Below are 26,739 nucleotides of genomic sequence, written 5' to 3' on the forward strand. Positions count from 1 at the left end.
ACATTCTCCCCTTCCTCAAACTCAACTTTAGACGTCTTAGTAGCAAGACACTCACCTTTCCCGGCCAAGGAGGATACCGGCCAAGTTTCCCCCTAGAGAAAACACAGAGAGTCAGCATTTGCCCTGGAAAAGCCAGTCCATCTTCAACTTACTCAACATGCAATTTATTTCCCTAAATCTCCACTTCCACCCTCAAGTGCCAGAAGAAAAGCTGGCAACCCGGAGTTCTTAACGTGACTTCCACAGCTGGGCCCAAGAGGCCCAAGTCCCTCAGAAATGCAATGCAAAATTGTAGACTTATGTGCATAGGTATGGGCATTCTGCTGGTGAGAAGAAACACAGAAAAACAAAACCACCAAGAGTCGTTTGTCTAGAGCCTCTCCGTGACGTGACGGGGGTGGGGGGCAGTTCGCTCTGTAAACACAGACTTCCCCTTACAAAGTCTGGTTTAATTCACCAGCCCGGCTTTGACAAATGCTTATGGAAGCCCTTCCTCTGGGTCGAGAAACGAGCTACGCAGCTCGAGGGAGGCGGCGACAGTCAGTCTCGGTTCGGGCGGTTGTCTGGGACACAGAAGCAGACCACGACAGGCACCCAAGAAGGTACTGGTCACTGCCAACCCTTCGGTTGTAAAGGAAAGTCCCCCTTCCATTTCTTCACAGGGCAGCGCCAGCAGTCCGGTTTCGACACCCCCGGCTGAGCCGCCGGCACAGGTCAGTTTCATCGCAACGCAGGTTTCGACGGGCTTGCCCGGACGAGATGGCCCCGCGGGCTCTCCGGCTTTCCTCCTTTCCCGGGAGCCCCAGCCAGACCCCGAGGCGAGGACCGGGCGTCCCCCGGAGCCGCGCGGCGCCGGGCATTCCCCGCCGCCAGCGTCCGGGTCCGGAACGCAGCCCTACCCCGGCAGCCTTGGGGCTCAGAGCCGGGCCCGCTGCGGCCACCCTCGGTCTTAGTCCCCCGGGGCCAGGCTGCCCCTTCCGCCCGGCTTCGTTCCCAGCGCCGGCACCTGTCTCGCCCTCTCTCCACGACCTGGAGCGCATAGAAAAGCAGCCTCGAGGCGGGCCGTGCACCTCACGCCTAGGGAAGCAGCTCCCCGCGAACCTCGCTTGGCCCTGGCAGCCCGGACTCACCACACCAAATCGCCGAGCCGCAGACTCACAGCCGCCATCTTACCACCCAACCACCGCCGACGCACGGGCCGTCGGGAACATCAGGTCGCCCCGGCGCCGCCCATTGGAGTGAGCCCGGTCACATGACGGGGGCCGGCCGTAACCGGCCACGCCGCTGCCTTTACGTTACCGCGCCCTTAGGGGCTTATTGGTCGGTCTAGCAGCACGTGACCCGGGAGCAGCGGTCTCCGCGCGCCGGATCCCGGAGACTCCCGGCTCCTTCCCCCTCCCTCCGGCTTGTGACAACGAAGCGCCGCGGTCTGAGGCGGCGGCGACGGTGCGGCCGGCCAAACGAGATAGGGAGCCGGCCCTGCGGGCGCCCCGCCCCCGGGCCCTGGCCTCCAGCCCGCTCCCTCTCGGCGCTTCCGTTACGGCCGTTACTCCCTCGCGGGCCCCCGGGCCGGCCGTGTTGCCGCGCCGGCAGCTGCCCTGACGGACTTAAGCGCGGCCTGGAAGACAGCCTCCGCCCGCGTCCGGGGCCCCGCACCTGGCGGGCTCTGCGTGGTCGCCCCCGGGCGGCGGACAGGTCCTTCGGAGCGCGCTTTCTAAAGGCCGGCGTCGGGGGAGCCGCTCCGAGCCTGCGTCCGCGCCGCAAGTTCTCCAGGGGCGAAGTGCTGCCCACCCCGAGGTTCCGAGTTGCCTGGCCGGCGTGGAGCCGGCGTCTCTCCGCTTCCTCTTAGGTCGGCGCGGCGGCACGGCCGGCGAAGCTCCCCCCGGGCGCGCGGGGACCCGGCCATGGGCCGCGGTGCAGGGCGGCCGCCCGCCGGGAGGCATGGCTCGGGGGCCGGCCGCTAGCGGCGCCGCAGCCCGGGCTCCCGGGCCGGCATGAGGACGGCCGCGGGGGGACGAGTGCGGCCCGTGGGGCTGTAGCCTACGTTGCGCCGGTGACAAAGGTGCGTGTGTTTGTCGGGACCGGGCTCTCACGTAAGCCTTGTTGTAGTTTGACACTTTTAGGGAAGTTTGGAGCAGGCAGTTGTGACAGCAGGAAGGCAGATGCTAGGCGTAGTTTCAGTACGTTAAAACTAAACCATTGAATGGGGAACTGTGAACAGCAGTTCAACACAGCGTCTGCCTGAACGTCAACATCCTAGGGAGAAAATAAAAAAAAATTAAAGGTCCCAATTCCAGTTCCAGAACCCAAACAGTTAAGTCAGGTGTTGACTTAACTTAGAACCGGACTTTTCTTGAGACACCGCCTGCTTGAAAAGGTGGCAGATCCACACGCCGTTTCCTATGGGCGTTTTGTTATACGGAGACTGGTTGTAAGCGGGTTTTTAGCGAACTGGCTTGTCCGCAGTCTGGTTTCTCTTTGGAGTTCGGTTTCCCTGAAGTACCGTCAGCTGTTTTCAGGAACTGTCATTTACTGTTAACTATTTTGTGTTTTTTTAAAGACGAGTTGATCATTTAAAGCGTATTTAAGTGTCCAGGATATGCCTTAATAAAATTCAACACACTCTCTTAGTTTAAAAATTCTTAAATTTTGAGGAAGGATACTTGAATGACCTCATAAAATACATGAATCTTAAATCAACTTCACACTGGATCTAGAGACATTTCCGTTAAGAGTCAGGAACATGGTAAAGAATATATTGTCTGATATCCTGGCAGTTCTAGCCAATGCAATAAGACATGAAACAAAAATAAAACATAATTTTTCAGAAAGGAGAAGACAAAATTCTCATTTTTGTGGATGATGGGATGGCCTGTTTTTAAAAATAAAGTTAAGGGAAAACCATTAAAATAAATAAGAGTTCCTTGAACAGACTAATTACAAAATCAGCATAAAATTCAGTTTTTCTACATTTCACCAATAATCATTTTGAATATATGATTAAGAGGATATGTAACAACAACAAAAAGTACTATTCCTGGGAATAATCTGAGATGGAAAAGGAGGCTAGTATTTCTTGGATAACATCAGTTGAAGGTTTTTAAGAGGGATGCTTTTGTTTGTAGACTACTGTACTTTTATTTAGAATTAATGGGGACTTCCCTGGTGGTGCAGCGGTTAAGAATCTGCCTGCCAATGCAGGGCACATGGGTTCGAGCCCTGGTCCAGGAAGATCCCACATGCCACGGAGCAACTAAGCCCATGTGCCACAACTACTGAGCCTGCACTCTAGAGCCTGTGAGCCACAACTACTGAAGCCTGTACACCGCAATTACTGAAGCCTGCACGCCTAGTCCTGTGCTCTGCAACAAAGAGAAGCCACCATAATGAGAAGCCCGTGCACCGCAATGAAGAGTAGCCCCCACTTGCTGCAACTAGAGAAAGCCTGCGCACAGCAACGAAGACCCAACGCATACAACAATAAATAAATAAATATTTAGAATGAATGGTCAACTCATTAAAATCGAGTATTTAAATGCTTAGCTTTTTTAAAGCCTTTTAAGCTTTGTCGACAAATCTTTTATTTATAAATCTAAGAATGTTTACATAAAAATAAATGTTTGATTTTTGACAAAGTTTCAAGGCAACAGTTTAATAGATTAAATTCCCGTAAACAATGAGCTCTTTTTTACGAAATTAAATTCCCTTAAATGTTTTACACAGCATTTAAAGCTTTATGTGCTTGTTCTCTCAAATACTTCAAAATTCTAAAACAGTGAACTTGTAAACCTAGAAGTTAAATCTTTCCAAGGACTTAACTCTTTTAAGTCTAATAAACGTGTAAATGTAAGTCAGGTCTTTTAAAAGCACACTTTCAAATTTAGTTATATTACCTTAAGCATTTCAAATTAAAATTGTAAGTCTAACATCATTCATTAAAATGTCTGATTCTCTTAAATGTTTGAAATGACTTAGTAACAAGCAACAGCAATTATCACGATGACTGTAAAACTTAAATGAAAATCTAAGTGTTAATATGCTGTAGGTTTGATTTACTTTATTTTCTAGTCTTATTTCTGTATTTTCGCAGGCCTGCAAAGTCACTTACACAACCAAGAGATGAATTTTTACCATCTGGGTTGATTGAAGTTACACTATCTAAAATTTGGGATGAGATAAGGTTACATTTTTAAATTACTGCCTAGTCAAGGGCAGGGACCTAGTTCCCACTTCTAAGATGACCTTTCTGCATCCCATCAGTTAACATGCAGATTCTCTTCTTACAGTGAGAGTTTACCGGCATTTATGAGTAGGGGACCTTTATGCCTCCACCTTCACCTTCACTTTGCCTGCTTTTATGAGTGGGGGGACCTTTATGAAATCCCTTTCAGCTGGGATTTATTTCCACAATTCAGAGAATCACGACTGTTGTGGGGGCCTTGAAAGTTTCTTTTAGGGGAATTTCTTTTGACATCTTAGTGCATGATGGTCTTTTGCATCACCAACCTGTTTTGCTGCCAGTTGCTTTGTTTTCTATTTCAAATTATTTTAACTCTTCATTTTTAGATATTTTACTCCCTTACCTGGTCTTATAGATCACAATTTTATGGTCATGATAGAAGAAGTGAATATTGCATGTATACAGATACACATGATGTATATGGATATATAAGATATATATAAATCTTCCTGAACTAATTCACATTTATGATTCATTTACATTCAAAATGCAGTGAGCTTTTTGGGGAAACTTATCAAAGTGATTTTAAAATTGATCTGAAATAATTAATAGGCTAGAATAGCCAAGTATTACTTTTAAAAGAATAATAAAAATGAATCTTTAAGTTGTTGAAATATACCATCGAATTTTTCAAATCAGTGCTGTACTGGTTCAGGAATCTAGATACTAGATGGATATAACAGGATGCATTTCAGAAATAGACCTTAAGATATTAAAGACATATGATATATGCCAAATCAGCAGGGAAAAGAGGAATTATTTGGTGATTGATGCTGGGGAGAAACCAGGTTAGGGCCTCACCTCTCACCTTATAGTAAATTCAACTTGGATTAAAGAGTTCAATGTGAAAAATACATCTATAAAACAAGAATGGGTAAATTCTTCTACGAGAATTATTTGGTTGGAGGAGGACATTATAGGCATAAAAGAAATGGAAGAAGCCATAAGGGAAAAGAGCCTAGTTTTAACTGCATAAAAAGCGAAAATTTCTTTCAACATACCTCACTCTATGCAAAGTTAAACAGTAAATAGCAAAGCAGGAGAAAGTATGAGAGCTATGGCAGGCATTATGTATTTATTATTTATATATCTATAACAAGTCAAAAACCCTTACAAATCAATAAAACTGCGATTTTTTTCAACCATTCCCTTAATGCTGGACACTCAGGTTGCTTCTGTCATTTTTCATATACAAACAAGTCTACAATGAATATTCTTATTTATTGGTGTGGTAGAATGTGGGTTTTAAAAGGTAGGACACAAAATTACACATAAAGCACACACACAGTATATAGTATGATTTACATGTTTATATTCTGTAAATCCTTGGAATTCTGTAGTTCACAATATACTTTGATCATTTCCAAGCAACTTTGAAGGTCTTTGGCCTGTGATAATTTGTCACTTTGCTGAGGCCCAAGTTTGGGTGGTGAGAGGCTGGTGTTCAGAAGTGAGCCTAGCCACAGTACTTCTGAGACAGTGGTCTTACTTATCCTGGGGTAGGCAGCACTTCTCTGAACTGATGAAAACTGTCATTGTGAAGAATGGCCCTACATGAAAGTAAACTGCTGGTGATGAAAATAAAGAGGTTTTAAGACAGAGGTTATTCTCAGCCAGAAGTAAAATAAAATGTATTGGATAAATTAAATGAAAACCAATTTTCTCTAGGATTCTTTGCAATTCTGAGGATTCTTTAAGGCTCTATCAGCATGGGTTCTCTAGTGTCAAGAATCTAGTGAATATGCATAGAAAAAAAAGACTGGAAGGAAGTATGCTAAACAGTGATTATCTCTGAATGATAGGATTTGGGGTGCTTTTCATATCTATATGAAATTTTTTATATTTAAAATAGTATTTAAGAAGAAAAAAGCAGCAAATGGTAATTAAGATAAATTTAACAGTGATTCTTCTTGACAGTGAAATTTTTTTTTTAAACTTAAATCTGTATAACTGAACAAGAAAAATCACCATTTTTATCATCTCGGTTTGACCTAGCTCTTCTTTTCAATGTTAACAGAAGCCATGCAGTGACACCTGTTAAGACTTGTTGGTAGCCATGTCGGAGCCCCACAGGGTCCAGTTCACCTCTCTCCCAGGTTCTTTGAATCCTGCATTTTTGAAGAAATCCCGGAAAGAGGAGGTTGGGGGAGCAGAACAGCATCAGGACTCTGAGCCGGCTGCAGCAGCTGTTCGGATCACACTTACCCTCTTTGAGCCAGATCACAAGCGCTGCCCAGAGTTCTTCTACCCAGAGCTGGTGAAGAACTTACGAGGGAAGGTGAAAGGACCTCAGCCTGCAGACAAGGTATATATACCCCAGTGACCCCAGCTCACTCTGCAGATCTAATGCTCCGGGCAGCGTGTGTGGATGGGGCTTCCAGAGGGTGGAAGCAGCACTAGAGAGGCTTTGGGCTCCCCCACAAAGCAAGCACAAGGTCTGCTGGTTTTTCCTTTGGTAGGAAGGGATAGAATTCTTTCTAGAACCATTCTCCTCATTTATGCTAGAGAAAATGTATGGCACATTCAAGGCTAATTTGAATTATGGCTAACTAATATGAATAAATAACCAGATTTTTTCATACCAAGTCTATAAATGTTACATGTAAGTGTGACCAGTCCCTGGCTTTTCCAGTGCTGGAATTTCATGCTGGACATTTCTCTTTTCCAAGGGAATCTCACTGTGCCTAATATTAGGGCAAGCCAAAGACACAGCCTGCTTATCTCTTTTGAAAAGTAATATTCTGGATAGTTTCTTTACCTGGATGGATAGAAACCTATTTTTGTGGGTTTTGTTTTTGTTGGGATTTCTTATCCCCTACTCCCCACTGGAATTGGGCAGCCTTTAGGGCTTTTGAGAACCAGTTTGATTTTAAAATAATTAATTAGTTTATTTATTTATTTATTTTTGGCTGAGCTGGGGCTTTGTTGCTGCGCATGGGCTTTCTCTAGTTGCAGCCTCTTCGTTGCGGTGCGCGGGCTTCTCATTGCGGTGGCTTCTCTTGTTGCGGAGCATGGGCTCTAGGCCTGCGGACTTCAGTAGCTGAGGCTCTCGGGCTCTAGAGTTCAGGCTCAGTAGTTGTGGCGCATGGGCTTAGTTGCTCCGCAGTATGTGGGATCTTCCTGGACCAGGGCTTGAGCCTGTGTTCCCTGCATTGGCAGACGGATTCCCAACCACTGCGCCACCAGGGAAGTCCCAGTTTGATTTCTTAAATGTTTTTTAAACGATCTGTTTATTTTCTTGGCAGACTTGTTTTACTTTTTTAGTATGGAATGTTTCAAACATGTACAGTGTAGAGAGAATAGTATAATAACTCCCATGTACCCATTACCCAGCTTCAGTTATTACTGATACTTTGGCAATTCGTTAACATTGTAAAAATTTTTTATAAACTTTTTAACTGAATTATGTACATAAGAAAAGTGCATATATGATAAACATACAGTTTGATGGATTTTCACAAACACCCATGTAATCTGCACCTGGATTACAAAATATAACATTTTCCAGGACACTAGAAACCCTCCTTCTGCCCTCCCAAAATACTGCCTCAGCCCTCAAGGGTAACAACTGTTCTCATTTCTAACAGCTGAGATCAGTTTTGCATGTTTTTGTATTTCATATAAATGGAATCATACAGTTTGAGTAGGAGCTAGGTCAAGAGTATTTATTTATAAGCACCTACTGTATACCTGTGTGCTAGGCTGGCCTCTGAGGGAAAGGTAAGTAGGGTCCTGCATTTGCAGCATTTGGATCTCTAGAGTGGCTCTCTCAGTGAAATGGGGATTAGGCTAGTACCTGGCTCACAGTGTGTCTGCGGGGTGGAGGTGGTGTGGTGTGTGTGGATGAGATCATGCAGGTGCATGATTTCTAGCAGATTGCCTCAGAGCCAGTGCTCCAGCATTCTAATCCATGGTTGTGCTGTTTGGGGTGAGTGCCTTTGGTTAGGATTATCCACTTTTCTTTACTCAGATAAAAATGTGTTTCCTTGGTAAAGATCTGATTGGCTGAATGGAAGCCAATTCAGTCTGTGCCAGGGGTCAGCCTGTTGTATGAGGGCCAGTGGTCAGGATGAGAAAAAGTAATTTCAAATCCATTCATGAACTCTTTTCCAAAGTAGGAACAGGATTTTCTTCCTTGAGAGGAATAAAAAGTAGCAGGGATTGGTTAAGGTATTTATTTACGGGCTCAAACCAAATTAGTAGGTCAACTGAAATTAGAACTCCAGTGCTCTGATTTCACCTTTTTGGGGGTTCAGATGCCCTCCTCAATTGCAGAAAAATGCATAGGGCTTACACAGAGAACTTTGGATCCAATTTCAGGGGATTCACTCCTGGCCTTCAGATTCAGAACTCCTGAATTACTGCGTCTACTCTGCAGTGTTCAAAGCACAATGTAATCTGACACATTCATGTATTAGCTCACTTAGCATGTATATCTTAGAATGTGAAGGCACTGTGCTGGATGCTGAGGACTATGTAAATGTGGGAAAGTTGCTGTCCCAGCCTCACAGGAACTTTGCGTTCTTGTAGATGTTTTAGGAGAATTACACCAGCACAGGTAGCAGAAGTCACAATGTGGTAATGGTTTAAGTCTGGTACAAATACAGGCCCCGGAGGGCTTAGACAGAGAGGAGCTTACATTCCAGATGCTGTGTTAGACAGAGCTGGACCTTCATGCATTCAGGAAATAGTGGATGACTGCTGTTTGCAGGGCATTAAGGAGTATGCATTAAATCCAGCAGTGCTCCAGGTGGGTAGGGTTTCTTAAAAATTATTTGAACCACTTAGGTTACATGTGATCAGTGTAGAAAAATTAGAAGATACAGACAAGCGGTTTTAAAGACCACCCATTTATGATACATACATGTTCTGTAATGTCCCATTGTACATGTGTGTCCTAAATTGTTTAATCCTTTATGGGTAAGTGGAGTTTCAGTAGGCAGAGATGGGAGGGTGAGATGGGGGAATTTTGTTTTCAAACAAGCATCTGATCTTTAGTGTTTTTGGACTCCAAAGTCTTAAGTGTATTTGGTACAGGAGTTTTTTATTAAAATTAAGATCCTTACCATGGAAGCTTAAGGTCCAACTCTGAAAAATTTTCTCAAGAAAAATGTAAGAGTAAGTTTATGGAATATAAATAAACTTTGGAAAACCGCATGAAAGTATCTGGAGGGAGTATTGAGATTGGGAGGGAAGGGAGATTATTGATCCTTCAAGATAAGCTTCCAAGGAAAGGTAATGCCATGAACTTGGGTTGACTGTTTGTAGCTCTGAGGGAAGTGCAAGTTCATACCACTCTTCTAGCCAATAAGGCTGAATAGCTGTCAAGAGCTTGTCCTATGCTCAGTGGGTTCTTAACCTTTTTGAGCCATTGACTTCTTTGGAAGTCTGGTGAAGCCTATGGACCCCTTCTTAGAATAATGTTTTTAAATGCATAAAATAATTTTTAGGATTACAAAGGAAATCAGTTATATTGGAACACAGTTCTACATGGGTTGAGCATCCCCTGACTAAAGTCCCTTTGCCATTTTTGGAGCCCTACAGGACCTAGTGCTGCATTCAATGGGCGATTGTAGGCATTTAGTCAAGTTCTCTTGAATCTCGTGAATGGAAATTTCACTTTCTTAAACAGCTAAGGTAAACACTTATGGGAAGGTAACATGTATTCTACCTTGTCTTTTCTGAAAAACAGTTGTTTTTATTATGCAGTTTATAGGTGTTGAGTCAGTGCAGGCACTAGGAATAGCATTGTGGGGATTTTTTTGTGACTCCTATTTTTGTGGAATGGTCTCTTTACAGAAGAAAGATCTCTCGGATCCTTTCAATGATGAAGAAAAGGAAAGGCATAAAGTGGAGGCCCTTGCCCGGAAATTTGAAGAAAAATATGTAAGATTTCTCTATTGGACAACAAAACAACCTTGTCGGATGGGAGAGGTTTTCAGACATTTCCATATTCCTTTAGTGGTTTATCATCTAATCAACACTGATTTGGAAACAAGTGTAGACCTTGGAGAGAACAGAATGACGTTATTAAACAAATGCATTAAGATAAGAAAACATACGGCAGGAGCTCGTGTGTGGAGCTAAACGGATGAATAAATAAGAAGGGGCTTTTACCCTTAGAATTTATCCTGAGAATAAACGTTTTGGTGCAAAGCATATGAAGCCATTTAGTTCTTTCTTCTGTCTTAGGCCACTCTATGCATTTACAAATCTGTCCTATTTTGTAAGGTCTTCAGGGAATGAGGTTTTGGAGTGTGTGTGTATGAGACTGTTCCAGTGCTTTATAACCTTTAGTCATTAGCTGATGGGGTTCAAGGCAACAATTAATTCTGTGTATTAAAAAAACCCTGTGACCCTAGACCTAGAAATTTGTTAAAAGGGTAGATCTCATGTTATGTGTTCTTACCACAAGTACAAAAAAGCATGTGATCAATTTTAAATTTTAGGGTGGAAAGAAACGTAGAAAAGACCGAATACAGGACTTGATTGATATGGGTTATGGTTATGATGAATCTGATTCCTTCATCGATAACTCTGAGGCGGTAAGTACTTAATGAAACCTCTGAGACTACCAGAACCACTGCACCCTAGCATCTACCGACGGCGCCTGGAGGCTGGGGGTGGAGTCAGAGTGGATGTACCCTTAGCTCGAGGAAAGAGCTGCACTGAAGGGAGAGGAAGTGATACCTTGATCTGGGCCTTGGTTTCCTTTATGAAAATGGTGATCAGAGATGTCCAAAACACCTTCTAACTTGGACATTGGTGATTGACCAGAAACATTTCTTAGCATGCTGTCTGAAATGTGACAGAGAAACATAGTCACATCTGCTCTGTCAAGACGCGCTCTGCACCTTTGGACTGTAGTACAGAACTTGGAGCTGACCGTTTGTTTTCCCCCCTTCAGTATGATGAGCTTGTTCCTGCTTCTTTGACTACAAAGTATGGAGGATTTTACATTAACTCGGGAACGCTGCAGTTTAGACAAGCATCAGAATCTGAGGATGACTTCATTAAAGAAAAGAAGAAAAAATCTCCAAAGGTTAGAACGTTGCTCACTTTTGGATTTCAGAAGTGCTTTTTTACATGACCTTATGAGATCAGTAGGTGACTTGCCAGAATACATGCTGGTTTAGGATGACTCAGGACATTGGCGGAAAGGCACCAGCTGTGCCGAGGTTGGCGGTTCCCTTTTCACACGTGTGCTGTGGCGAGGTGCCGTGAACCTGGAGGTCTCGGTCATTGTATCCATGCCTGTGTCCTTGCAGGCTCGGCAGGGATTCATTCATCGAGGTGGTCCCAGAGTGGGGACGAGGGCAGTGAAGGGTGTGGAGTAAGGGGAGTTTGCACCAGCTTGCTGTGTCTCTTCTGTGGACATGTAGAGGACTTCAGTTCTCAGGGCTGTCATCCCAACGAAAACAAGTCAGCCTTATGATAAATTTATTTTGAAAGCTATCTACCACTGCCTGTGTGTTTAAAATGCAAGGTAGGCCCACACATAGCTCATTTTAAACCAGAAGCTGTTCAGGCTGAAGAATGGCCTCTGTTGCCTCAGGCCCGGGTTTCCCAGAAGCCACTGTCAGTGGGAATGCTGTCCTGACCTGCGGGTCTGTGGTCCAAGGACTGAGCGGAAAGCTTTTGTTCCTGAAGGAAGTAAGACAGCTCTCAGGATGTACCCTGGGCGGAGCAAGGCCGGTGCTGTGTAGTGCACTTGCTCCCAGAGTTAGGGAGCCGTGTAACTGTGCCTTGTCTTTAATTCTCAGAAGCGGAAGTTGAAGGAAGGTGGTGAGAAGATAAAGAAGAAGAAAAAAGATGACACTTATGACAAGGAGAAGAAATCGAAAAAGTCCAAGTTTTCCAAAGCCGGGTGAGAGGCAGCAGCTTCTTTGCTAGGATGACGTCTGAACTGTTAGGGCAGGACACCTGGGAGCTGACTCGCCCTCCTCCTCACAGCTTCAGAAGAGGCAGCAGGGCCTGGCCTTCCGTTCCCCCTCGTGCCTCCCACGGTGCCATGTGGGCATAGTCTGTACTCTCACATCTCTGTGTGTCAGACATCAGAGTTCTCTCTGTCCCACTGTCAGTGTTGGCAGCTATTTCTGTCACTGTATGATTGCTGATGTTTCCTGTTCTCTTGGGCACCCCTCCTCTGCCCCAGTTCTCCTGTCTGTGTTCCCCCTTTGTCTTCTCCGGTCCTGCTTCCTTTGCCTCACTTGGTCTCACCCCAGTCGCCCTTCAAGTTGCTGCTGCTCTCTGCTGCTCCTGCTTTCTCCCTTTAAATATCTTTCTTACCCCTCCCTTTTTTGCAACCTTTTATTTCAGCCTGGCAGTGTTTTTTAAAAACCCATCGGATATGTAGCATTTTGTGATACTGTTTTGCTAACCTATATTAAATCTCAAGCTTTGGTCCCAGCAAGAAGGAGCTCCATATGCCAAGAGGAGGGAGGAGGAGTAACAGGGTGGACTTGTGACTGAGGTTCCTGGAGACCATTGCGCTGGGAGCAGGGCTGAAGCCCCTCTGTGAATTTCCCTTTTGAGGTGTACTGCAGCCTTAGTAACTGACATCCCCCTTGCTTGCAGCTTCACAGCCCTCAATGCCAGTAAGGAGAAGAAGAAAAAGAAGTATTCTGGGGCTTTGAGCGTTAAAGAGATGCTGAAGAAATTTCAGAAGGAGAAAGAGGCTCAGAGAAAGAGGGACGAAGAGCATAAGCCCGTAGCAGTCTCATCAGTGGAAGCTCAGGGCCTGCGGGAATTGGAGGGCGCCTCTGACCCTTTGCTCTCGCTCTTCGGCTCCACTTCTGACAACGACTTGCTGCAGGCAGCCACAGCCATGGACTCGCTGACTGATTTGGACTTGGAGCAGCTGCTCAGTGAGTCTCCAGAAGGAAGCCCCTTCCGCGATATGGATGATGAAAGCGATTCCCTTGGGGTGGGACTGGACCAGGAATTCAGGCAGCCCTCTTCCCTTCCCGAAGGCCTGCCTGCGCCCCTGGAGAAGCGCGTTAAGGAGCTGGCTCAGGTATGGTGACATGGAATGGCCGGGCTCTCCTGGAAGTAGTTTGGGCAGTTGATGCTGGTCCCGAACCACTCAAAGCTCGTGGCCTAGAGCAACCCTTAGTCAGTGGGCAGTTCCAGTGTCAGCTCTTCCAAGCTTTCTTCTCATCCCAAGTGAGGGAACAGTGGACTCTCTGCCTGTCAGGCATCATTTCTCAGCCTTTCGTGGTTCCTTTACTCCTGGAGAATTTACTGTCTTCTGGAGAGATTTTCTCTTTTCCTACTTTCTGCCTGTCAAGAGTATCTTTCCTTTTGTATGATAGACACTAATGTTGGCAGCAGGCAGCTGAGGCAGAGATCCATCTTTTTAGTAATCTTCTGAAGGTTTTGAAAATTCACAGAAGTTTGCCGTCCTATGTTAGACATGGGGCAATGCTTAGTTGCCACTGGGTTTAATTGCTCCTTGGACTTGCACGTCACCTGTGTTAGGTAGTGATTACAGGAATTCTAAATTGTGCTAAATAAGAAGGAGCTGAACCATAAATGCTGTCCATGCCCCATGTTAAAAACAATAACAGTCTTCAGAAAATAGCAGACACTGCTCCTGTTTTCCTCCTGGTGATTGGGAATTGATCCCTAGAGCACTAAGGACTGACAATTCGGTGATACATGAATTCTGACTATAAACCAAGCACGGGTTGTTAGTTATGATGACTTTTAGTTAAAATACCGTTTTACCGTGGACCTCATGACTTGTGACACAACTCCAGTGGCACTTACATTCTATAGCTTAAGTTTTAAACCAGTGATTCAGCATCTCTGTTGTGTATAATATCCCTTGTGTTTTAGGGCAGGGTGAAATGTTAACCACTGCTACAAATGATTTTCTCACTTCCAAAAAACACTTGAACACAACATGTGAAATAATTCAAACGTCTTATTCAGAGCTCCAGTTCATCCTTGTAGAACATGCACAGTATTCTGTTTGAACATAACCATTTAAATGAATTATGCCATGTCAGGATTCAGAGTATATCTGAACAGGATGTTAAGGTGGAAATAGTTGAGTCTGAACTTGGCATGTTTGAGCATACTGTCCTGTGCTCTCTCTCAGAATTTATGTTAAAAAACATTACTGCTTATTCTTTTCAATCCTCTGGTTTGTAATCAAATTATTTTGTAGCTTCTGAAAGCCTTGTTGAGTGAGCTGAGTAAGATCTGTGTGGCAGTAGCCAGTCATTTTTTAGAGAAAAGTAAAAATGGCTCTTGGTTGTGTCCCTATTCCCACCAAAGACTGTGCTCTAGTCTGATAACTTAGACTCATTATTTCATTTTCTTGGGAAAGATAGACAAATCTAGTGGAAACAGTGGTTTAACGTGAAATGGCATTGGGTTGTGATTTGAGAAAACCTCGCTTTCTGGAGTCTCTTGGGGGGACAGTGAGCAAGTTGTCTTCCTTGGTGACTGCCAAGTCTCAGTTGTCTCTTGGGCACGGTGGAGACACAGGGTTCAGAATCCCATAGGTAAGGTAGGCTCGGGTCCTGGTGAGGAGGTGGTGACCAGGAGGCATTACTGGCTTGAAAATATGTTCAGATGTGAAATTGATACTTCAGTCATCACCTGCCCCTTCTCGTATAACAGCATTAAGAAATTTGGGAAATGGAGTGGTAAATGGGTATTACCCACCATCCCGCCAATCTGAAAACTATTTTCAATTTACATATCCTTTTCTAGCCTCTGTATATATGTATTTATGCAGTTGTAATTATAGTTGTGAATAATTTCCTGGTTTTTTCACTTAATAAATATTATTTATAAAGATCTCATTACTTTTAATGATTGCATGAAAAAGAAGGCTTAATTTAGAAAGTTACTTAATGCCACTCTAAAGGATCCCCAGCTGCTCTGTTCCCACCAGGGCCCTGCGCTTGGGACACTTGGAGCCTCCTGCATGTGTGCACAAGTGCTCTAGACCCAGACCCTGTTGAGAGTCTTCTGGCAGAGATTCCTCCCAGGGAAAAAACGCCTATGTACACAAAAAATGCATATAATTTCAAAAGCCATGCATGGATATTTGGATCCTTAATAAGAGGCCCTGTCCTAGATCTTGAACTGGACATTGCATTTTAAAAATTTAAATTAAACTTGATGTATATAACTATAACATTAGTAGTGTTTATGTGTTTCTCACTTTATTTTTCACTCCCCTTCTTTTTCTTTTTTACCCTCTTCTATTTTTGTAATAGTTTGTTTAGATTTTAAATCTTGGCCTTAGAGGATACATGTATCAGTTTCTACCGCTGTCTAAAAATCTACCCCGCCACCCCCAAACTTGGTGGCTTCAAACAGTGACTCATTTCTCCTGACTGTGGCCAGCGGTTCGTCTTCTGGTCCTGCCTGGATTCGCTCTCGGGGCTGTGTTCATCGGGCAAGATGGTGGCTGGCGCTGGGACAGCCAGGATGGCAGGACCTCTCTCTCCTCCCTTCTTTCATCCTGGGCTTTTTCAGGGCATGACAGTCTCAGGGCAGCATTTCAGGAGGGAGCTGTAAGGTGGAAGCTGTAAGGCCCTCATGATCTAGCCTTAGAAGTGGTATGCACCACATCTCTTCTGCCACAGTGTATTGGTAAAGCAAGTCACCAACTAGGGGCCACCTCTCCATGGGGAATGCATGTACTAGGAGGCGAGGAATCTGTGGTCCTGTTTGCAGTCCACCACTGTACTTAAGCAGATTCTATTCTTACATGTATCAGTTTCCCTGGGAAAAGTTTTTGCTGTTGGAAGCAGAAATTAGATTTGACTTCTAACTAGATGTGATACTTAAAACTTTTAAAAAAACATTTGAAAATTTATGTATGTTAAAGAGGTACTCCAAGAGGGCGACCTTGGGTACTCCAGAATTGTTACTGTTTTCTTCTCATGTTAGCTCATTTTCCACTTCTTACTTCCTTGTACTGTACATTTTTATGGGCCCCAGGGAACCCAGTGGTTTGATTTGATGTCCTTACCCCTGTCTTCTCTTAATGTGTATTGGTTGTGTCTTTTGTCTTGATTGTTGAAAAGTTCAGGTATGTTGCACCTTCATTTTACTGTCGTGATGTGGTTTGGCAGCTACTCAGCCTGCTCCATACAGATGACCAGCTCTGTTTTGGTCCTCTTCAATCCAGCATAAAATGGAAATGATACTGATACTAAAAATAGAAAAGAAACAGAGACCCCCATGTCACCCACCATTCTACCTGCTCACTGCTTACCCTCCTATACAGTTAGAACCCTTGCATTGCAAAACCAGGGAGACGTAGATCCAAGGAGAATAAGGTAGAAAAAAAATAACAACCTGTTTGGTCTTTTTAAAAAAGAAAATCATGCCAGATTTCATTCTATTCAGCAAAAACAGGTACAGCATATAAGGTTGTGATCTCAGTGCTGAAAGGCTACAAGTGGCTCTTCTTACAATGAATAAAAGAACTCATTAAAAGGCTATTGGAACTATTGTAAATCAGCATGATCTGGCTGTTTGGTTTAACTTCATTTCCTAGTTAATCTAGGATTGACTGATTCATACAATTCCTTGGGCAAGGGTGTCTGTCTTTAGGGTTGAGGGATGTCACTTCTTTCTGGCAGACTATCAAATATATATCCAACTGCTCTTTTAATTAGATTTATTTTAAATTTTATCTCTGAGGATTTTGTTTTATACTTGACTATTTATCTTCAGTATAAAACCAAATCCTCAGAGATACTGGTCTACAGGATTCAAAAGACATCAGAAAAAAAAAAAACACATTTCAAAAGGCATCAGGAAAAAAAAAACTTAAAAAAATTTTATAGCCAGAAAGCTTCTGAAATGGCTGATATCTAAAGATAAAATTTGATTGGCGGGAATGCCCTGGAGGTCCAGTGGTTAGGACTCTTGGCTTTCACTGCCAAGGGCCTCGGTTCAATCACTGGTCAGGGAACCAGGATCCCACAAGCCAAACAGTGCGGCCAAAAAAAAAAAAAAAAATTGATTGGAAACCTGAGCTGTTGATGGCTCTGACAAACAGGCATTTGAAATACGTGTTAATTAGGCTGAATTAACATGAAGGTGCTTCTGCATCTTATAACCAGCAGTGTATAAGCTACAGCAACAGAATGACTCAGTTTTGTTTTCTCTCAAACTGAAGTCATAATCCCAGTACATTAAAGGTGCCACAGCGGATTCCAAATCCTCTGACAGTATAAGAAATGGCAAGTGAATGGGTTACAGTGATGCCCTTTCTTTCTTCCCTTTCCTCCTGCTATCTCAGACCTCTGCGCTCTCCTCTAGCCATGCTTGAGTTTTGCATATCCTCTGCAAGTTTTGTTTGGTACTAAGCTTTTCTTCCTCGAGTTTTCATTCTTTCAGTGATAATCTGTTCATTTGTTTGTTCATTCATCCACTCAGCTGACATTTACTAAGTAGCTATTATGTGATAGGCAGCTGTAGGAAATATATTAAGATTCAGTTCTCCTTCTCCATGAGCTTGTTATACAGATGGACTGGTAGCCATGTAAAAAATGGGCTATGGGACAGAGCAGGATGAAATAAGCTCTGTCATGTTTGGATGGCCAACTAGATGGTCAGGTGAACAGCCAGACTTGAGGAAGTGAAAGAGGAGCTCTTGGGGGTACATAGGAATCGGACTGGAGGCAGCAGTCTTGGCCAGCCTCATGGGAGAGAAGGCCTTATAGTAAGCCAGGGCACAGGGCTGAGGATGGGCAAGTTGTTGGATAATGAAGACTCCTGGTATGTGGTGGGAGGGGCTGGAGTGGATGGCTGGGGCCAGATCCTAAAGGACCCTAAATGCCAGGTGGAGGAGTTTGGGTTTGATTCTAGGCTTGGGAAGGGCTGCCAAAGGGTTCTAAAGAAGAGTGGAAGGATTTAAGAAGGGTGGAGTGCTGTTATTAGAAGTAGGGACACAGGAGGAGGAAGAGCAGAAACTAGTAGGTTAGGTTTTGGACAAGTCAAGTTTGTATACCAGAGGGTCATTCATTCATAGAAGTAATTAAGATTCTGGTCCAGAGCTTAGAAAAAAGTATATAGAGTAGGTTTAGATTTGAGAGACCTGTGTGTGTTTATGTTATTCTGAAACTGAGGGGGAGACATTATCAGGTGAAGAGGGTTCTAGATAGAACCTGGGAGCCCATCTGCAGCTAAGGAGCTAGTGGAGGAGACAGGATGTAGTCAAGAGGTCAGGAGAGGACCCAGAGGATGCAGTGAGAGGAAGGCCAGTGGGGCCAGAGGAAGGTGGGTGTTTCAGAGGGTTGATCAGGATTGATCATTTCATTTAAGACAATCACTTTATTGTCGTTGTTTGCCATCATTGTTACATATCAAGCCTGAAATTTTATTTTGCTTAAAGACTTTGGACCAGCAACTCTTGGGTTTAGATCAGTGCTTCTCGACCCTCTGCATGCTAGTCACCAGAGTTACTTTTAAAAAAGTACTGATGCTTAGGCCTCTTTTAAGGAATATATTATTCCCCAGAGATTCTGATGTGATGGGTCTAGGGTGGGGAAAGCTGCCAGGTACTTCCAGTGTGCAGCCAAATAGAGAACCACTGGTTCAGGCTTTGTAGTTTGCTTTCCTCACTTGTGCATTCAGTGTCCTTGTTGCACACTGTGGTTGCTTCAGGAGTCTCCAGGCTTGCCGTCCAGGGCATTATTAACTGTATACTCACGGGAAGCAAAACACTGTATAGCAACCAGCTCTATCTTGTGTTAATGGGTAGTCAAGTATGTTAATCATTCCAGTGGTCTGAGTAATTAGAGTTCATTATATACCCTAATTAGATTATGAATTTTCAAAGAATTATAGCCCTTAAATGCTAAAGCAGCATGTTATTATTGTTGCTATTATTACTATTATTATTATTTTGTTTGCTAAAGACCTTCAAATAGTGCAGGTTTGTTAAAGTTCTTGATTGTTTTGTACTGTAGATGTATGGAGATTCCAGCTCACAGTTTAGATGATAGAGTGCTGGGCACAGGAGTTAGCTTGCTGGCTGAATCAGATGCTTCATGATTCCCTTGACTCTGATTTTCTTTTATGTGCCTGTTGTTTCAAGTCCTGGGAAGAAGGGACAGTCCGTAGATGCTTCAGCAGCATGTGAAAAGAGCTGGATGTACCACTTCTGGAGCATACAGAGATCATAGGTGAACTTAATCTGGGATTAGGGCTGAGTAGGGAAGGGCATGGTGAGGATTTTATCATCAGGTGTTCTGTAGGCCTGTGGGTGAGTGTGAGGGCCTTGCGGGGAAAGTGCACTAACGGATGTTACTGTCTACTGTGAACCAGGCTGCCAGAGCTGCTGAGGGAGAGAGCAGACAGAAGTTCTTCACCCAGGATATTAATGGCATCCTTTTAGAGTGAGTATGTTGTTTCTTTGTATCTGCTGTTACCATGCGTGGGTTCAGCCGGCTGGGGGAAATTGGGAGTACAATTCAGCTATGTATGGGATAGGAAAGCACTGATGAGATTTTTAAAAATGGGTTTTTATTTATTGTTATTCTTCTTTTTTTTTTTTTTTTGCGGTACGCGGGCCTGTCACTGCTGTGGCCTCTCCCACTGCGGAGCACAGGCTCCGGACACGCAGGCTCAGCTGCCATAGCTCATGGGCCCAGCTGCTCCGCGGCACGCGGGATCCTCCCAGACCGGGGCACGAACCCGCGTCCCCTGCATCAGCAGGCAGACTCCCAACCACTGCGCCACCAGGGAAGCCCTATTGTTATTCTTTTAAAAAAGGTCAGGGGGGAATTCCCTGGCAGTCCAGTGATTAGGGCTCTGAGCTTCTACTGCAGAGGGCATGGGTTCGATCCTTGGTTGGGGAACTAAAATCCCGCATGCCGCTAGGCAAGACCAAAAAATACATACATACATACATAAATACAAAAATAAAAAAGGTCAGGGGCAGGGGACATCAAATGTTTGTCTCTAGGAAATGGTAGACCATACTAACCTTAGGCAGCAGACATTATTAGAACGTTGTAATAGTCATGGCGTGCTGGAAGAGGATTTTGTGCTAAGCATGAGATGAGAGGAGGGAGAAGGCGTTGCTTGCCCATCTCTGGGAAAAGTAAGAGACAGCTTGGTGCAGGCAAGGCCCTGACCTCCTGGGGCACTTCTCAGCATACCTGGTCATTCTCCTCTTATTCTCACTTTTGCTCCCAAGGCCATTGCTCATCATCCCGTAGCCCGTCTAACAAACACCCGAACCTCTGAGACATCACACTATATGAATTGGATTAAAAAGCAAGAAAAAAAACCCCCCAAAAAACGCGACATGTATAAATCCAAACCAGATTCTTTGTACCTGGCTTGCCAGCTTTGCCACCTTCTCTCCTGGTTGCATCATGTAGCAGAGGAAGCTTATTGCTCAACAGCTGAGGATTTTGCACATGTAAGAACAGATGTGAAGACTAGGAAATATTCTAGCAAAGGAACTTGCCTGGCCAGGATGGAGACTGGCCACTTGGGTCAGGGAGCACCTGAGAGTCAGCACAGATGAGGGGTTTGTCTCCTGGAGCGTGCCAGATACAGAGAACTCAAGGGATTGAAGACAGACTGTGTTCTGCTCATCTAGATGGGGATGCTGGAGGGTTGAGGATTTCCCTGACCACCTAGTCAGGGACAGAACTTAGAAATGGAAAAAAAGGGAAAATCTGCTGGAAAGTATTTCCTGTTGACCCCAAGTAACTCAGTTACCTTCCAGTTTGAAAGCATTTCTGTTTTCTTTGTTTATGAAACTCAGAAATTCAGACCTTGTTCTTTTGGGCTCTGTTTTCTTGACACCTTTGACTTGGTCTTGTCTTTGACCTGAGAGCCTTGACCCACTCTACGTAGCCAAGTTTATTGGGTCTGGTGACTGCTGGAGGTCTGTTGTGCTGGCTGCTCAGTTACACTGTGACAGGCAAGTTAAGGCTTGGCCTGCTCTTGGCTCCTGCAGACGAAAGGAGCTGTGGTGAGTAACTCTGCTCTGTTCTTCAGCATAGAGGCGCAGACCCGGGAGCTGAGCAGCCAGACCCGTTCTGGGGTATATGCCTACCTTGCTTCCTTCCTGCCCTGCAGCAAAGACACCTTGGTCAAGCGCGCACGAAAACTTCACCTCTGTGAACAGGTGGGTGACTTTGCAGTGGAGCCCCTTGGCTTCAGAGCGCAGCGGAGTGGGTGATGGAGTCTTTATATATGCCACATCTGCTGCTGCGCTGCCTCCGTGCGATTATTCCTATAGTGTGTGCTCAGTGTAAGAAGTGATGCATAAACCAGACTTATGTCCTGCTCTCCGCAGGGGGGGCGTCTGAAGGAGCCTATCCAGAAGCTTAAGGAAGCCATTGGCAGGGCAATGCCAGAACAGATGGCCAAGTACCAGGATGAATGCCAGGCACACACGCAAGCCAAGGTCGCTAAGTAAGTGTGTCCCATCACTCCCTTCAGCATTCTGACCTCCTTTTCTTAGAAGTCCTGGGGGGTGGGGGGAGATGGTGGGCAGAAGGAAGCAGTTCTGCAGTGACCTGAGAGTCCCGCCTAATTATTTCTACCTCCTAGGATGCTGGAAGAGGAGAAAGACAAGGAGCAGAGAGAACGGGTTTGTTCTGATGAGGAAGAAGATGAAGAAAAGGGGGGCAGGAGGATAATGGGACCCCGGAAGAAATTCCAGTGGAATGATGAAATCAGGTGTGCCCAAACTGGGACCTTGCCTCAGTGGAGGGTTTGTGGGGCCAGTGTCTGAGCATGTTCCCGTATTTCTAATGAAGGTTAGAATCATTTACTTTAATCAGGGCTGCTGAAAGCACATGATTGAAACCTTGAAGAAGCATTTGGGGTAGTTTAAAGGTTCTGACTTCTGCCTACTCTTCAGGGAGCTACTCTGTCAGGTGGTGAAGATCAAACTGGAGAGCTATGACCTGGAGAGGAACAAGGCCCAATCCTGGGAGGACTACGTGAAGGCGTTTCTGGATGCTGAGGTCAAACCTCTCTGGCCCAAAGGCTGGATGCAGGCCAGGTGAGGGCCCGCGAGCAGCCAGTGTGATCATAGGGTGGAGCGTTCTTGTGATAAAGAGATGTCTGAGTGATTCTTTTGCACCAGGCCCCAGAGCCCCACGCTCAGAGAGTCACCGGCTAGTGGACTCGACTCTGATTTCACCTGAGTGACTGGGGGCTTCTCTGTCTCCCTTAGAAGAGGGAAGTTATCTGTGGGGTTTTGTCTCTGTCATTCTTTATCCCACTTCAGTTCAAAGTTGGCTGTATGCTCATCCCACTTCAATCTGCCCTTTCCTGAGATAATGGCTCCTACTAGAAGAAGTTGAAAGACAGATTCGTGTTGGGAACATTTTAATGTTCTGAACAGAATTCTTATTTGCAACTGGCAGGGGTGACTACTTCTTAGAGTTAAGTGCCAGACTTTCCTCACAGGCTACTTTGTGTTATATAGCTTCCCACGAATGGACTATGTCTGCAATACACAGAGAAAGTTACCTGGAACTAGTGTTCTTTAGAAAAAAAAATTTTTTTTTTGGTGGTAAAATACACTTAATGTAAGTTTAGCATCTTTTTTTTTTTTTTTTGCGGTACACGGGCCACTATTGTGGCCTCTCCCGTTGCGGAGCACAGGCTCCAGACGCGCAAGCTCAGCGGCCATGGCTCACGGGCCGAGCTGCTCCGCGGCATGTGGGATCTTCCCAGACCGGGGCACGAACCCGTGTTCCCTGCATTGGCAGGCAGACTCTCAACCACTGCGCCACCAGGGAAGCCCAAGTTTAGCATCTTTAAGTGCACAGTTCAGTGGTATTAAATACACTCACATTGGTATGCAACCATCACCACCATCATCTCCATCACTTTTTTCATCTTGTGAAACTGAAACTGTACCCGTTAAACACTTAACTCCACATTTCCCTCTCCCCACAGACGCTGGCAGCCACCATTCTGTTTTTATGATTTTGACTACTTTAAGTACCTCATATAAGTGGAATTATACAAAGTGTTTGTCTTTGTGTCTGGCTTACTCCACTTAGCATAATGTCCTCAGAGTTCATCCATGTTACAGCATGTGTCAGAATGTTCTTCCTTTTTAAAGCTGAATAATATTCTACTGTATGTGTACGCTTTGCTTATCCATTCATCTGTTGATAGTACTTGTGTTGCTTCCACATTTAAGCTATTGTGAATAATGCTGCTATGAACATGGGCATACAAATATCTCTTCGAGACCCTGCTTTCAGTTCTTTTACATATATACCCAGAACTGGAATTACTGGATCATATGGTGATGTTCTGTTTAATTTTTTGAGGCCTCACCATAATGTTTTTCATAGCAGCTGTTATCTTTTTACATTCCCACCACCAGTGCACAGGGTTCCAATTTCTCCACATCCTCACCAACACTTTTTTCTGTTTTTTTTGGTAGTAGCCATCCTAATGGGTATGAGGTGGTGTCTTGTAGTTTTGATTTGCGCTTTGCTAATGATTAGTGATGTTGAGCATCTTTTCATGTACTTACTGGACATTTGTATATCTTCTTTGGAGAAATGTGTATTCAAGTCCTTTGCCCATTTTCTAATTGGTTTGCTTGGTTTTTTGTTGTTCAGTTTTAGGAGTTCACTATATATTCTGGATATTAATCCCTTATCAGATACATAAGTTACCAAATATTTCTCTGTTCTGTGGGTTGCATTTTTACTCTGTGGATAGTGTCTTTAAACCTAGATGAAATGGACAAGTTCCTAGAAACACAAAACTTACCAAGACTAAATCACAAAGAAATAGCAAATCTGAATAGACCTATGTTTATTGTCTATTTTGCTTTAATCGTTATTATATCCTTCATTCTGCTAGCTTTAGGTTTAGTTCTTCTTTTTCCACTTCCTTAAGTTATAAGTTACGTTGTTGATTTGAGACCTTTCTTGTTTCTTTTTTTTCTTTTTTTTTTTTTTTTTTTTTTTGCGGTACGCGGGCCTCTCACTGTTGTGGCCTCTCCCGTTGCGGAGCAACAGGCTCCGGACGCGCAGGCTCAGTGGCCATGGCTCACGGGCCCAGCCGCTCCGCGGCATGTGGGATCCTCCCACACCGGGGCACGAACCCGTGTCCCCTGCATCGGCAGGCGGACTCTCAACCACTGCGCCACCAGGGAAGCCCTCTTTTTTTTCTTTTTAAAATTAATTAATTAATTTTTGGCTGCATTGGGTCTTCGTTGCTGCGCATGGGCTTTTTCTCTAATTGTGGTGAGCAGGGGCTACTCTTCATTGCAGTGCGTGGGCTTCTCATTGCGGTGGCTTCTATTGTTGTGGAGCACAGGCTCTAGGTGTGTGGGCTTCAATAGTTGTGGCATGCGGGCTCAGTAGTTGTGGCACACAGGCTTAGTTGCTCCGTGGCATATGGGATCTTCCTGGACCAGGGCTTGAACCTGTGTCGCCTGCATTGGCAGGCGGATTCTTAACCACTGTGCCACCAGGGAAGTTCCTAAATTTCCCCTTGTCACCACTTTTCACTTTGTCCCATAGGTTTTAGTATGTTGTGTTCTTATTTTCATTTGTCTTTTAAGTATTTTCTAATTTTCCTTGTGATTTCTTCTTTGATCCATTGATTATTTAAAAGTGTGTTCTTAAAAGTTGTTTTTGTCTAGTGTATCTGCCACTTGTTTTTTTCTCACAATTTTGTTAGTTTTCCAGTTTTCCTTTTGTTATTGATTTCTAACTTCATCCCATTGTGTACAGAGAAGATACTTTTTATGATAGCTGTCTTTTATTTGTTTATTTTTTTAGCATCTTTATTGGAGTATAATTGCTTTACAATGTTGTGTTAGTGTCTGCTGTATAACAAAGGGAATCAGCTATATGTATACACATATCCCCATGTCCTCTCCCTCTTGCGTCTCCCTCCCACCCTCCCTGTCCCACCCCTCTAGGTGGTCACAAAGCACCAAGCTGATTTCCCTGTGGATAGCTATCTTTTAAAATCTACTGAGAGTTCATTTGTGGCCTCACATATGGTTTATGCTGGGAAATGTCCCATGTGCACTTGAGAATGTGTGTGCTGTTGTTGTTGGGTAGAATGTTCTGTATCTGTTGTTGGGTAGAATGTTCTGTATCTGTATCTGTCCAGCTTTTATTGTAGAACCGTTTATTTCTCCCTTCAGTTCCATCAGTTTTTGCTTCATATATTGTATTTTAATGGTCTGTCAGGTGCATGAATGTTTATAATTGTTATATCTTCTTGTTGTATTGAACTTTTTATTAATATATAATATTTTTCTTTATCTTTTGTAACCTTTCTTGATTTAAAGTCTACTTTGTCTGATATTAAGATAGCCACCTCTGCTCTCTTGGTTATTACTTGCATGGAGTATCTTTTTCCATCCTTTTACTTTTAATCTGTTCTTGTCTTTGGATCTCAGGTCTTTGGCTCTTTTTTTTTTTTTGGGGCTGCGTTGGGTCTTCGTTGCTGCACATAGGCTTTCTCTAGTTGTGGTGAGCAGGGGCTACTCTTGGTTGCAGTGTGCAGGCTTCTCACTGCAGTGGCTTCTCTTGTGAGGTGCGTGGGCTTCAGTAGTTGCAGCATGTGGGCTTAGTAGTTGCGGCTTGCAGGCTTATTAGTTGCGGCACACGGGCCCTAGATTGTGTGGGCTTCAGTAGTTGTGGCGTGTGGGCTCTAGGGCACGCAGGCTCAGTAGTTGTGGCTCACAGGCTCTAGAGTGCAGGCTCAGTAGTTGTGGCACACAGGCTTAGTCACTCCATGGCATGTGGGATCTTCCTGGACTAGGGATCGAACCCATGTTCCCTGCATTGGCAGGTGGATTTTTAACCACTGCGCCACCAGGGAAGTCCCAGGTCTTTGGCTCTTGTATAGCATATAGTTAGATCATGCGTTTTATCTTTTCTGCCAGTCCCTGTCTTTTGATTGGAGTGTTGAATCATTTACATTTAAAGTAATTACTGGTAAGAAGGGACTTACTTCTGTAAGTTGATCAACATAACAAAAAACTCTGCCCCCTTAACAGCTCTGCTGCTGTCACAAAAGTACATTTTTATACGCTGTGTGCCCCAAAACATAAACTAATAGTTTTTTAAATGCCTCCTAAGTTTTGTAGAAGACAAGATGTGGAGTTACAAACCAAAGTTACAGTAATAATAGCTTTTAAACTAATTTTTAAAAAAAAATATTTTATTTATTGGCTGCATCGGGTCTTAGTTGCAGCACACTGGATCCTCGTGGCACACGGGCTCTTTGTTGTGGCACGAGGGCATTTCTCTAGTTGCGGCGTGTGGGCTTCTCTCTAGTTGTGGCACGCAGGCTCCAGAGCACGTGGGCTTTGTAGTTTGTGGCACGCGGGCTGTCTAGTTGAGGTGCACGGGCTCAGTAGTTGCAGCACGCTGGCTTAGTTGCCCTGTGGCATGTGGGATCTTAGTTCCCCCACCAGGGTTCGAACCTGTGTCCCCTCCATTGGAAGGTAGATTCTTAACCACTGTACCACCAGGGAAGTCCCTTAAATG

General features: G+C 44.4%; 2 protein-coding genes across 11 annotated transcripts in view; one reads left to right on the forward strand and one right to left on the reverse strand.

The window, feature by feature from the left end:
• Positions 1-1,240, reverse strand: part of GLYR1 (glyoxylate reductase 1 homolog) — a 37,248-nt gene extending 36,008 nt beyond the window's left edge. For 6 of the 7 annotated variants that reach the window (XR_004345682.1, XM_032604318.1, XM_032604317.1 and 3 more), the window contains exons 1-2: positions 1,131-1,225; positions 56-92 (exon numbers count right to left, since the gene is read on the reverse strand). Coding sequence is in view for 6 of the 7 variants with exons in the window: in XM_032604318.1 (XP_032460209.1) it covers positions 56-92; positions 1,131-1,168 (75 nt within the window). In the remaining variant the exon portion in view is untranslated. Of the gene's footprint in view, positions 1-55; positions 93-1,130 lie in introns of all 7 variants that reach the window. The other variant, XM_032604313.1, reaches the window with a different exon arrangement.
• Positions 1,241-1,336: 96 nt separating this feature from the next.
• The window catches only part of UBN1 (ubinuclein 1), a 43,257-nt gene continuing 17,854 nt past the window's right edge, over positions 1,337-26,739 (forward strand). For all 4 annotated transcript variants that reach the window (XR_004345675.1, XR_004345676.1, XR_004345674.1 and 1 more), the window contains exons 1-12: positions 1,337-2,062; positions 6,258-6,545; positions 10,040-10,126; positions 10,690-10,785; positions 11,148-11,282; positions 12,004-12,107; positions 12,818-13,256; positions 19,550-19,620; positions 21,239-21,368; positions 21,540-21,658; positions 21,797-21,925; positions 22,110-22,253. Coding sequence is in view for 1 of the 4 variants with exons in the window: in XM_032604224.1 (XP_032460115.1) it covers positions 6,297-6,545; positions 10,040-10,126; positions 10,690-10,785; positions 11,148-11,282; positions 12,004-12,107; positions 12,818-13,256; positions 19,550-19,620; positions 21,239-21,368; positions 21,540-21,658; positions 21,797-21,925; positions 22,110-22,253 (1,703 nt within the window). In the remaining 3 variants the exon portion in view is untranslated. The remainder of the gene's footprint in view (positions 2,063-6,257; positions 6,546-10,039; positions 10,127-10,689; positions 10,786-11,147; positions 11,283-12,003; positions 12,108-12,817; positions 13,257-19,549; positions 19,621-21,238; positions 21,369-21,539; positions 21,659-21,796; positions 21,926-22,109; positions 22,254-26,739) is intronic.

This window comes from Phocoena sinus, chromosome 15, assembly GCF_008692025.1.
Source record: "Phocoena sinus isolate mPhoSin1 chromosome 15, mPhoSin1.pri, whole genome shotgun sequence".
In the NCBI taxonomy this organism is placed as follows: Eukaryota; Metazoa; Chordata; class Mammalia; order Artiodactyla; family Phocoenidae; genus Phocoena; species Phocoena sinus.